The 13,616-nt window shown below is 34.8% G+C and overlaps 2 protein-coding genes across 5 annotated transcripts in view; one reads left to right on the forward strand and one right to left on the reverse strand.

The window, feature by feature from the left end:
• Window positions 1-5,314, forward strand: part of ANO3 (anoctamin 3) — a 433,470-nt gene extending 428,156 nt beyond the window's left edge. For both annotated transcript variants that reach the window (XM_082476760.1, XM_082476761.1), the window contains exon 27: window positions 2,230-5,314. In XM_082476760.1, the coding sequence (XP_082332886.1) occupies window positions 2,230-2,412 (183 nt within the window). In that variant the 3' untranslated portion in view covers window positions 2,413-5,314. The remainder of the gene's footprint in view (window positions 1-2,229) is intronic.
• A 7,638-nt stretch (window positions 5,315-12,952) lies between these two features.
• The window catches only part of SLC5A12 (solute carrier family 5 member 12), a 53,650-nt gene continuing 52,986 nt past the window's right edge, over window positions 12,953-13,616 (reverse strand). For all 3 annotated transcript variants that reach the window (XM_082476622.1, XM_082476621.1, XM_082476620.1), the window contains one exon: window positions 12,953-13,434. In XM_082476622.1, the coding sequence (XP_082332748.1) occupies window positions 13,282-13,434 (153 nt within the window). In that variant the 3' untranslated portion in view covers window positions 12,953-13,281. The remainder of the gene's footprint in view (window positions 13,435-13,616) is intronic.

Consider the following 13,616-nt stretch of genomic DNA (forward strand, 5'->3'; position numbering starts at 1 on the left):
AATTTTTGTACTGCTATTTACTAAATCATCTGTCACCTATCCACTGATTTGTAAATCCATCTCTGTAATATTCCAAGTTCCTGCGTAGTCATGGGTGTATCTCTGGTCTCAGTATTCTGAGTTATCACTCCATTTGTCTGTTCCTGGATCACTATTGCACTATTTAAATGCAATATTTAAATATGTCATATCTGATAAAGCAAGTGACCGTCCACCCTGCCACACTTGCTCTTATTTTAAAAAATTATCTAAGCTATTTGGAGTTATTAATCATTCATATAAATTTTAGAAGCCATTTTTCAGGTTCCCCTGAATATTGAGCAAGGACTTTGGTTAGAATTACATTTGTAGAAATCAAATTTTGACTTATTTACAAAATCTGTGCTGTTTCATTAATGAATGTAGAATTTATTCAAATCATTCTTATGTCCTTTAATATATTTTAAAATATTCTCTTACTTATTTGTACCTTCTTATTTCTAGAAACTTTATAGATATTTTTATTGCTGCTATGAGTACTGTCTTAAACTTCATTATATGATTTGCTTGATTTTTGCCAGAATACAAATAGTCTTTCTAAGATGGGCATACCTCCTTGTTTAAGTCTCTTACTGGTTCTAGTATTCTGTCTGCTAAATTGGTTGCGATTGTCTTTTCAAATGATAATACCAGCTGCAAATAATAACAGTTTTGTATGTTTACTTCCAAGGTTTATGTTTCATTGCTTTTGTTTGCCTTACTGTGTTGCTGGAAACTTCAATATGGTGTTGAATAGCAGCGGTGTGAACAAACATGTCTTTTTTCCAACTTCAGTGGAAATACTTCTGATTTTTTTCTTTAAGTATGATATCTGCTGTAGGTTTTTTGTTTAAGATGATTGGTTATGATAGTGTCTTGATAAATGGGTATCAAACTCTAGCTTTTAAAAAAAATAGATTTCCTTTTTAATATTAAGCCATCCTTGCATATCAAACTCTCTCTGTGAATCAGTTTATAGGTTTCTCTGTTACTATGGTATAGGACTTGGAGCATATTCTTTCTTACTAATTTAAATTGTAACAAATGTTTTTAATTTTTATATCTGTACTCTTGGGTCACATTGCTGGCTATTTCTGTGAATATCAAATATTTGGTCAGGAAAGAAGCTCTTGATTTGCTTCTCTATGGGAAAATATGACCTGCTTTTCTATGATCTATCAATACTATGCAGTCCTGGGACACATATAGCAAGCCCAGTTAAAAGTGCCTTCTTCCTTTCCACGTAGAGACTACTGTCGCAAAGTCCTTTAGGTGAATGGGTTCTTTTCTACAGATCATCCTAAGTCTGTCAATCAGATTTTTCTTCTTTTATGAGAAATTAAAAGACTTATTGTTCATGGGAAAAGAAATAGGATGCATTTATAATAGTTGGAGATAATATTTAAGTAGTGCTTATACTGTGCGAAGCACTCCTTTGAGCCTGTCAAATATATTTACTTGTTTAATTTTTATACCAACCTTTAAGAGACACTATTATTAGCATCACTTTAGAGCTGAGACATAGAGAACATAGGTGATCTGCATAAGGTTACACAACTAATGAGTGTCAGAGTAGGGTTCAAACATAGGCAGTCTCAGTCAGCATCTGTACTTTTAACCACTGGCGTATTACCTTTTGATTTTTGTCCCTGCTTTTTTTAAATACAATACTTTTATCAGTTTATTTTTTAAGTCTATTTTTATCATAGAATAAATAATTAATAGAGATAAGATATTTTAGAGCAGTTATAATAATATATGCTTTTAATAGAGTAGAAACTCTGAAAAATGTATGTGCTGGGGGTTGAGTCCAAATCCAGCATCACAGGCAGGACTGTATTCTGTGAGTTTTGTACACTGTGTATTTGAATCTATCGAACAAGGATTGTCCCTGCACGTGATCTCTCTTATCTGTGTATAACAAAGCATATCATAACAGTATTGCATAATATATAAGGTTTTTATAGGTGTGAATTTCAGATTCATTCAATGTTTATAAGGTGACATCAACATGTCTTTGTTGGAATACTTATGTGATGGAAGGGAATAATTGTATTCCCAATATAATTTTGAAAATATTAATATTCTAGATGGTACATACTGAGTTCCGATGCTTGATTGTAAGGCAAATGCAACATTGTTCATGACTTCTGTTTTATAATTAGCATTTTAGAATCGTTGAAAATGTACTTTCTTCTCTTAAATTTTCAGCACCTTGTTTTTGGAATCAAGTCATTCATCGCTTACCTGATTCCAGATGTACCAAAGAATCTATATGACCGAATACGACGGGAGAAGTACTTAGTCCAAGAAATGATGTATGAGGCTGAACTAGAACATTTGCAACAACAACGGAGAAAAAGCGGTCACCCTGTTCACCATGAATGGCCTTAGTTGATAACTGTTGCCCAGCAGGGGCAATACCATTAGTGGGCATGATGGCAACTTCAAATTCTAGGTGGGATCTAGGAGGAAGGCATACCTGGCGAAACATATGTATAATATGTTACTTGGAAATGCATCACAGCCATCTCTGGGATTTGAAATATCCAGGCTTCTAGGGAAGAAAACAAATGACTCATGACCTTAAAAAAAAATGGTTAAATTGACATTGCAGGAAGCCAGGATCTAATTCTCAGAACCAGCCTCAGGGAGTTGTATGTTTGGAAACCTTCACCTTCCATCAGCTGCAGTGTAATAGGAAGGGTGATGATGAGGTTTCTAGAGACAGATTTCCATGTAAATGTACACAAGCCAGGCATGACTTAAAGTATCATGTGGTCCTCACCCACATACTAATCTTTGGATGTCTTTGGAACCTTAGGCTGAGTTGAGATACTTACAAGAAATGGTAAATCAATTATTACCTTTGCTGCCTGAACTCCATGTCCCTTCAGCTTACTGTTTCATAGAAATTTCCCTTATTTCTTGCTGAGATTTTGGATCTGTGACACAGGGAATTTATGCTGCTTTATACTGACTATGCAGTTGAAGAGTTACACATCTTTAGTAGTCAAACCAAAAATCTAAGACTCCAAAAAGAATACCATTCATTGAAATAATATTCTATTGCATTGGCTACATTCAAATCTGTTTTATCACTGGCAGATTCAGTTTTACTGCATTTTTTTTTTTTTTTTTTTTTTTGCTAAATGCCAATAGAGCCACAGAGTTACAAAATATGGATGCGTGTTCTCATATCATTTAGAACATGATGAACCCATATTTTACTGTGGAAAGCTGTTTTATAGTATACTTAATTTCCACCTCCCTGATTTATTACAACACTCTCACAGAATAACTTGAAATGCTGTAAATATGTTGGTTTTCCGTGTACCTTTGCACCTTAACAATATGGAATGCAAGTTATAATTCATGCAGCTCTGAGACCAGTTACACAGTATGCCACTGTGGCTTATTTATTCAGGAAAACAGAAGGCAGATGCTTTGCAACACTTAAGCTTTTCCAACAATGTGCACTCTTGCTCATGAGCTGATGAAAACAATGCATGAATATAAATTTATATTATTTGTAAAAAACGTACATTTTTTGAGTTTTACTTTCTTTTCATGACTGAAGGGAGTTTTCTGTTATTATTTCTTTGGTAGATTGGTTTGGTTTATTTTTGAAAACTCACTAGAAACAAAGTCAAATTAATTGTGAAAGACATAATTTTTGCTTTGTTGTGGAGTTGCTGTTTCTCTGAACTCTGTATCTGTGAGTGTGAATGTTCACAGGCTGATGTTGTAGGAATGATGACACATTCAACTAAAGAAAGTCTGGTGGAGGCATAAACTATGGGAGCAGGATGGGAAAGAAGAGAAGAGTTGAAATAAGAAAATATATGGTAGAAATCAAGACTCTTTTTCTTGCAAAACAAAGCTAGTCTCAGTTTTCTTCCCCCAGGAATGGGATGAGGAATACATAATCATACAAATATGTGATTATTTTTTGTGCAATTTAACAAAATACAGTTATTTCCAAATTTTATAAAGGTCAGATTAAACCCAATGGGAATAAAGCTACTTTGTAATATATATGCAAGGGTTTCTCTAGCAAGAAAAGTATAAAGTTTCTCTTAACTAGAAAACTATTTTTATAATTTTAACACTGAAAATTTTTTTGACTTTTCCTTTTTTCCCTCCAAGGAAAAGCTGATAGATTATAGTTGTTGGTTGGTTGATTGGTTTTTGTCAAAACTGTTCACTTCCCTACTTGCCGTCTGACTGAACAAGGGGAAGAACCTCAGACTCTAAATTTCCCTCCCATTCCCTTGCCACCAGGGATTCTTCCATTCAGATTCCAGAGAGGTTTTGTTTCTGCCACCTGCTTATTCATAGCAACTAATTCTACTAACTACACGAAGGAACTTTGAACGCCTCCATTTTTGTAGCACCTGCATTTCCTTTTTTGTTGTTGTTAGTTAAATGTATACACATGCCTGAGGATAAATACTCTCTATGCCTGTTAAAGACATAAATGAACCTGACATTTATGTCCCTTTCTAAATTAGGGACACAGACAAAGACATTTATCTTATAGTAAAGAATAATGATAGCTGTGTCCTTGAGAATTCTTCTCTTTCTGAGTTATTTTTATATAACCATATTGATTACTAGAGAGAAAAACATGAAAAGAGAAAGGTGTTTTTAATAAAAAATTATAATACATTGATTTAGAAAATGCTTTCTCTGATATTTTTTGAAACCGATTGAAAAACAGAGAAACAATGAAAAAATTATCTGAAATTTTCCTTTTGTGAAACAATGCAGTAGAATCTAGCTATGCTTTCGTCATTGTTGACATCAAAATACTGACAGCCCCTCATGGGTATATCAGTTTTAGAAGACTCTGCTTTAGTTGAGAGAAATGTTTTATATCATGGTTTTCAAATGAATACAAATTATTTCTCAAAGATTTATACGACACACGCTATTCTCAGGAAATCTGTATTACATGAATGCTGCTTATATATTTTCTTATTCTAAATTGTTGTCTTTTCAAACAAATAAATAATATATATATGTGCATGCAGTCAGCCTTGACAAGTTGCACAAAGCTGAAGCGTTTTCATAGTACAGTATGTGGGAAATCGCTCTAGGTTATAGCTGAAATAGTTTGCAGTTGTCTGAGTCTGTGCACGCACTTTGAGATAAAATGCTCCTGAGTGACTGCATGATGAGATACAACTTCTGAATGCTGCACATTCTTCCAAAATGACTCTTATCACAATCTGTTGTAGAATGCAATGAAAAAGAATCTTTTTCACTCAATAAATTTTCATGTGATATGGTATTTTTTCCTATAATCTGCATGTTAAATTTAATCCTGCTTGTTTTTTAAATATTAGGTTGGGATTTATTGAGCGTGTATGGGGAGAGGGGATTGCTCACTCTTTAGCTCTCCAAAGCAATAGTTTCCTATTCTTGTGGGCCCTTCCCCACTCTTGAAAAGTTTTGACTATGTGTCTTCCGTTAAGCTCATTGTCATCATCAAGGCATTTGCACGTGAAAGTGCAGGTGGAGTATCACATTGATCCTAATGCTTTGTGTTAGCAAAGTTGGGGGAGGAAGCTTGATTAGTTCTTCTGTCACACAAGCATTTTCTTTTTTTCACACTTGTGCTGGCTCTATCAATCACCATCAAAATCTCCTTGGAACAGGAATTTTAGCAGATATAATTCATGCCAAGGAAGGAGGACATATTGGGCCAACTATCAACATGAGGCTACCAAATTGCCCATTTTTTTCTCAACTTGATGGTCAAAATTGAAAATCCAGGTTGTGTAGAGTTGCTTAACTGATAAGGCTGAATTGATTAGTCTGTCAACTGGGGACAGGGAGACATAGACCCAGGGTGTGTTTGTGTGTATGCGTGTGTGTGTGTGTGTGTGTGTATGCATCCACACACATGACTAGGAATTCTTTTTATTATGTAAGAACAGCTGAGCACTTATTCTCTGTGAGATACGCCCAACTCAGTCCTGTTAGTCATCAGATATTTTCACTCCATTTTCCCCCAAATCACAGTATTATACCAAACTCTGGGAATAGTTGTACATTTTATCCAGGGAATCAGTTAACATCTTATGTCCTTCCTGTTATCCTCCGTAGCTCAAAAGAAAACATTTTAGGAATGGCCTGGAAAACTCAACTTCTGGTGGAAAGGTGAGCATTTCCCTACAGACATTTCTGTTCAAAATGAAATGTGCCAACAAAACATAGTCCAAAGGGAAAATTGATTGGGCTTTAGCTTGGATCATTGATCAGCTTAGGTTCTTGCTAGCTAGGATTTACATAGTTGTGGTGGTGTTAAGTTACCTTCAAGAGTACTTGCTATCTGGGTTCATCTCAGAAACCACACCCACGACCACATTTGATGGTTTTCTTTCTAGAGAACGCAAATATTAGAGCCACTGCATCCTAGCCACATTCACATTAAGGCATCTTTTTCAAGAAAGTAAAATAAAGTAGACGGATTGGGAGAGGAGACTCTTTGTTTGAGACCAGATCCAATTTCTTGGACCATCAAAGTCTACCATCAGGGAGAAGAAGCCTATACACCCTACCTTACAACCTTATGACTACCAATGTGTGCTCCAGCACATTCTCCCTAGAAAAAAAACTACTGTTCCATGTACAACTATCCCAAAGTGGGAGCCTTGTACACTAGACAGTCAGCTAGGTCGATTCTGCTTTCCATCTTTCCCTAAGAAGGAAGAGGATGAGATTTTCAGGCATATGCTGGCATTGACTTCTTCAGAATATTTATTTCTATCTCAGTTCTCACTCTTTCTGTGGGAAAAGCAGTATCTTTGCTCTGTTTTTCAGAAAGCAAACATTTCCTAAATTTATGAGTTGAAAAACAAAACTGAATGAGATCCATTTAGATATTCCCCACAAAAATAATTGTCATGTGAATGGCTAGCCCCCCCATGGTATTTAAGCTGCCTCAAAACCTTTATAATTATTTTGTCAATGCCACTCAATGCTACCAGGTAAACACTTTAGACCAAATTTAGTATCTTTTCTAACAAGCAGTGTGAGCAGATTTTCCCACTGATTTGGACCCATTGTAATCTTTTGGATGCTGTTCTCTAAGTGAGAAGAGGGGGATTGAATGGCCAGAAAATTCTGATGGCAAAGATAATTGTGGAAGCAATGTTTTGGGGTTGGTGTGTTGGGGCACACAGAGACTTTACTACCAAAGCAAAAATGTCTATTTTGCGGATCCTAATTCGGTATCTGCTGTCAGCACACCCTGCCTTCTTTCTGACTGAGAAACAATTGCAATTTAGTTCATCTTTTAACGTGAATAAGAAATGAAAGTTTTTGTCTTGTTTTCCTTTTTTTTTTTCTTGTCTATTTTAAGACTTATGAAGCTAAATCTAGTAAGCTTAGATTTCAGTGACAACTCTAGCCAAAGAATAAATGTCTCAATTTTCAATGTTGAAGATGAAAATGAACTTAAAATAAGTGCAAAATTGTATCTTCCTAGGACGGGTGGTTATTGGCCTCTATATTGTAATTTTAAAGTAGGAAAGAACTATTAGAGTCCTTGAAGACTAGAGTAATTGAAGAGGGAATTTGGGGAAGGCCAGAAGAGACAGGCTGGATTTCTCCAAGTGTTTTCATTCTGAATATGAGAAATTATGTTGCAACCATATATTTAGCCAGACGATTATAAATATTGATTTTTTTTCCTTTTACTCTCAATATTTCCTCTGAAAATCTTAAAAATATGAATCTTAACAATGCCGATTGTTAATCATTAAAAACGTTCTTTCCAAACTCTCATAAGAAATATTAAAGCCAATTTAAGGAAGCTCTTTGCTCTGTTGAAATAAACTGAATCAATTTTTTAGATGGTGTCTTCGTCAACATTATTGAAAGAACTGAACAATAAAGATTCATAAACCTTTATAATGTAGATTCTGAATCAGTCAATAATATGGTCTGATTGCTCAGTTCTCTACAAATTCTGCCTGACTGTATTATACTGTTACAAATAAGCAATTTAGGGATTGATCATTAATTTTCTTACATAGCAGTTACATTAGGGGGCATGAAATCAATACACTACATGAAATTATTCTTGGCTTTTCAAATGTGTCAAAGCAGACTCTATAATTAGGAACTGTGTGTTATGAATACCTGTGTATGCACTTGCTAAAACATTTTTAAAAAACAGATGAACTGTTGTTTCTGGAAATTCCTGAGGACAAATAAGTCAAGTCCATAAATGATATCAGCATTATATACTGCTTTTCTTGATATATAGTAACCTATTGTATTGTCATAAAATCTTCTTAATGTTTACTTCTGTGTGTGTGTGTGTGTGTGTGTGTGTGTGTGTGTGAAGCCCTGGGTAGCCCAAATGTTATAGGCATTATTGAAAACACTGAAAAAGATGTCATGTTATATAACAATATGTCAAACCTTATTTTGATATATGTTTACTTGGTCACTTGGTAGACCTGCCTTACTATATTGTTTAAATAAAAGATTTTAGGGAAAATAACTATTTTACATCCCACTCCTAACCCTGTAGAGAATATTCACATTAATCACTTGAATGCACTTCAACCTGCACTGATTTTTAAAAGAAATAATTAAAATAATTATATATCTATACTTATTCTATAGACATTTTTTCTAAAATTAGAAAAATATAGCATTAAATGCTATAAAATATAGCATTAAATTTAGTGGTATTCCAGGGCTCTATGAAAAAGCTGCATACAATTTTGGAAATACAAAAATATAATCTTAAATTTCCTGTTGATGTACAGAAATATCATTATCAACTAACATTTTCCATTATAGAGTAGGATTATTTTTCTAATTTGTCATGAGAGTATAGTGAGAGAGCCACTGATATACTGACATCCCAAGTAAGGGCCATTTTGTGATTAAGTAGCCAAACATTTATAACCTTACATCTGTCTTGTGAAGATAGCTTGATATTTCAAATACAAAAAGTGCAGTAAAAGAAAGGTGGGTTTATTAGTGTCTGTTATTCACATAGGTGTTTACAAATCTAGATTGATTTGGTCAGGAGATTGGAATGGAGGAGGAAATAATGGCATTAACTCTTTCCAAGAATTACAAATAAAAATAACCCATTAGGTGATTTACAGTCAATTACTAGTTACGCTTGCTTAATTTAAATTTTTGTATCATTTTAATATACATCATTGGTAATATCAATTAAATTTTATTTGTTTGAAAATAGATTATATCAATACTTCAAGGTTATTAATGCTGAATAAAAGAGGTTAACTCTACAGAAAACTTATTTACCTTACAATATTGAGATTGAGCCATGAGATTTCTAAATATACAAATGTACAGAAGGAGAGCTAAACTGTCTAGTATTTTAAAAGAATTTATTTCTAAAAGAACAATTAAAGGGAGACTCCTCTGTTTTTTCTATTTTCTGATCTGATCTTTGCAATAATGTTTAATTAAGATTGTAATACCATAAAAATATTTCAATGATACTCTCTTGAAATACTGTTCACAAGCCCCCTGGTCTGTGGTTTATTTGTTTTTATCTTTAGAAAGAAATGGTATAACCCCATAAAAATCACAAAACAATGAAAATTTATTTGAATTAAACAAAGGGAAAAGTCCTCCCCCTTCCATTGTTGTTTAGAGAATCACAGTTGCCATTAACTGTGCATTGAGTGGCAAACTTGGGTTGAGATGCTGTTTACTTATCAAGGTTTACATTTATAAATGTAGTACTTAAATCATAGATATGAATATTGCACTTTTCAGTAATAAAACTTGTCTATCTTTATAACAGTAGTTTTTTGGTTTTTTTTTTCAAGAATTTAAGATCTTCAGAAAAGTTACTCTCTGGAAAATCGTATTTTATTTAAACTCAGCATTAAAAGAGCTACTGTTTGAAAATATGTGACATGACTTTTAATTTATATAATGCATTATGTTTATCTTGTTATTTCTAATTTCAAACTAATTCAGTAATGCATATACTAAACCAGTATCTTGAAAATCTTAAAGGGAAACAGTGAACCAATTTAACTTAAAATGAATACTGGAATGGATACCATTTTCTTCATATACTGCAGACTAACAAGAGTTGAGTGTTCCATGCGGGTCAGTTACTGTGCTAACTACTTTAGAGGATTACCTCTGTAAATCCTCACAACAATCCTATTAAGTAGGGACAATTTTTGCTCCTTTTAATTTGTGAATAAACTAAAGTTCAAAAAGCCTTGCCCAAGATTACCAAGATAATTTTTGTTACAGCTTACATTTGAACCTGAAGCCGTTTGACTCCAATCCCTCACCTCAGTCAATAAGCTGTACTCCTTGCTCCAAATGGTGACAAAGAGAATGTCAGTCATCAAAACGAATTCATTCCGAATGAGTGAAAGAGGCATTGAGGTCATTCTGTTCCATGTTTACCCATATCTGTGAGTATGTTTAAAAGATAGAGACTGGCATCAAGTTTGGCACATTTTAGGCCATCCTAGGAGCTCATCATTCATTGCCCTTCTTATTGAAAATATCCCTGCTCACTCTGTGACAAAACCAACCACAAATTTAACCCATTTTTATGGCTTTGAACTTAGCCCTGGACAGACTCTGTACTGCACCTGTGGCCTTGACACAACTCTGAGCCGACATCCCTAGGGAAGAGTGAGGGAGGAGAGGTGTACTATGACTGACTAGGCAAATCTGTTGACTCTGCCCTTGTAGTTCCCGTCTGCTTCACTACACAGCAAATGTAGTTTCTACGCACTCTGGAAGATGGTTCCCGTGTGGATCCCCATCTGCTCTCTAGCTAAAATGTTAGATTTTGCATCTGTTCAATCAGGAAGAATCAAGCAGCCTACCTATACTGACCTCTAAAAGCTCTGAAATGTGACCTCAGAATGCCATAGGTTCCATCACATGATATTTTTATAATAATATAGTACTATTTTCCATGTGCAAGTCATTTTATGCTTTGATAACACTCCAGGTGAAAGAATCAGTGACTGAAAAAGAAAAAGGATCCAAAAAACTTTCTGGGAAAGTACTGAGCTAGTGAAATATCTGTAGGATAATTTGTGAGTAAAATTTGTGGGAGAATCTGTGAGTAAAATGAAAAACTATATGGTACATTTTGGTTTTGTGGAATTCCAAGTGAAAGTTGTATTCCAAATTTCATATATATATGGCTACTATATATATATATATAAATTTCATATATATTGCTACTATATATATAGTGCATATATACATATATATAGTGTGTGTGTATATATATATATATATATATATACACACACATATATATATATATATATATATATATATATATATATATATATATATAGCTACTGTTAATCTAATTCTTTTCCTCAGGGGTTTTTTTTTTTCCTTCTGTATCATATTGACTAAGCCAGTGAGGTTTGGCCCAGATTTCAACACTCACCTAATGTATTTCTGAAATTCTAATTGATAAAAATGTCCTAACTACTAAATCATTTGGAAAGTAATTTCACTTCTCAATTTGCAAATACTTAGATCAATACCTTCATTAACTTGCTGGACCTCAAAAACGTTTTTAGAAATTCTTTTCCTTCTCATTTTCAGATATTTTCCCCAGTGTACTCCCTTTTCACTTCTTTCCTCCTTTCTCAAAATGTATTTTTCTCGTTTCTCTTGTAAACCACAGCCCAATTTTCTCTTCCTCTCCTATTATTTCCCCTCCTCTTTGAGACTGGAGAAGAGAAGGCAAGCAATGGACTGTGGCTTATAAACTCCAGCTATTTTTTAAATTCCTCTATTGACTGTTTTTCCCCTCTTTCTAGCTTCTCTCCCTATTAATAAACACCAGTTTCATAAAATTTTTCCCCTCTCTCATGCTTCTTTTAAAGTTTTCTCCTCCTGGGTAACATTTAAACCACCCAGCCTTTGGGAATCCTTATCCCTGCCTATTTGGACCATTTCTTCTTACTTTGCTGACACATATTCTTTCTAGGCCTCTTGATCTCACCTGGCCACCTAAATAAATATCTGGCACCTGCCCTAATATACCTGACACTGAGACATTGGTTTGTTTCCTACTATCTTTCCTCTGATCTAGCCCATATGGCACTGGTTCTTTTTTGCCCTTTAAGGATTTTATTTCTTTGCTTCTTTCAAAAAGATTTCACTGCCTCTCCATTTATTAATTCACTTCTTGATCTGTAGTCCCCTCTTACTCCAGAACTTTAACAATTATTTTCTAGAGTTCAACTGCTAAGATCTTTACTTCTGTCACCTTAGCCTGATGGAATGCATTGAGCTTTCAGGTGTGAGCTGAACAAAAAGAGTAGAAATCCTGTGGACAAAGCCTTTGGCACCAAAGAAGACCCTAGGGCTACTGAAATCCCCTGTGGGCTGGTAAGCTATCTACAAGGTTCTTTTACACAATATTGTCCTAACAGCTTCCTATAGGATGTGCCTTTCCTCTTTACCCAGCCCTGGAGAAAGACTCCAGACTTCTTACTGAGCACAGACTGAATTTTTCATTGTAAGGTGATAGAAGGGAAGAAGAAATACTACACTGAAAACACAAAGGGAGCAGAGTATTTAGTTATAATTACTCCTACTTACCAAACATACCAGTCTCTCCTTTGCTGAGCAAGATTAATTTCAAGGCTTGGTCAGGACAGCTGTAATTGCAAGAATGACTGGAAGAGGACTTAAAGGTGTGTGGGTGGGTTAGGGGGAGGGATCAAAAGCAGTTTAGTGTTCTAATTGTACCTGCAGGATGCAGGGATGTGACATGAGTTCACATATATGTGAAGGGGGTGGGCTGGGATGATTACATTCCCTTGTCTTATCAGCAGTGTCAGGGAAGCATTTAATATGCATCTCCCCTCCTGCAAATTCCAACATATTTGATGGTTAAAAAAAACTACAGAAAAACCCAACAAACAAACAAAATCCCTGAAGTTTATTATAACACAAAGCAAGGAGACTGATTCTTGCACTATGATGAAATCAAGCCCTAGTTTATTCAAAAAGGAAGTTGCCGGGGCACTTAACGCTTGGCTGTTTTTTCTCACCTGAAAGTGGGGTCTTCCAAAGAATAACCTTCAGAATATTCTGGGGAACAGTCATGTATTTGTGGTCTTAAATAAGTGTAAATACATATTAGACATCTAGCAGGGGCAAGTAGAGAAGTCTACTAACCAACGGGCGAGAAGTATGTGGGCTGTGTGATGCGTGTGTGTGTGTGTGTGTGTGTGTGTTGCCTTAGAAATGGGTAATCTTCTCGAAAACCATGTTGTCATAGTTTTTGTCCTTGGGATCATAGCCTGGAACATGGGCCAGACTTTCTTGCCTGAGGCCGTTTCGTAAGACAGATTCAGCCCCTTGTTTCCAGGTAGTGCCATTCTCAAGGTTTTCCTGAGGAAAAGGGAAAGACACATATCAGTGCGATGGTCTTAATGTATTCCAAATCAAACTGAGGGACTCTTGCTTAGGCTTCTCCCTTTGGAAAAAAAAATGATAGATAAATATGAAAATAACTAAATGATAGATAAACATGAAATAAATAAATGATAGATAAATGTGAAATGATAGATTGA

This window comes from Balaenoptera physalus, assembly GCF_965194825.1.
Source record: "Balaenoptera physalus genome assembly, chromosome: 10".
Classification (NCBI taxonomy): domain Eukaryota; kingdom Metazoa; phylum Chordata; class Mammalia; order Artiodactyla; family Balaenopteridae; genus Balaenoptera; species Balaenoptera physalus.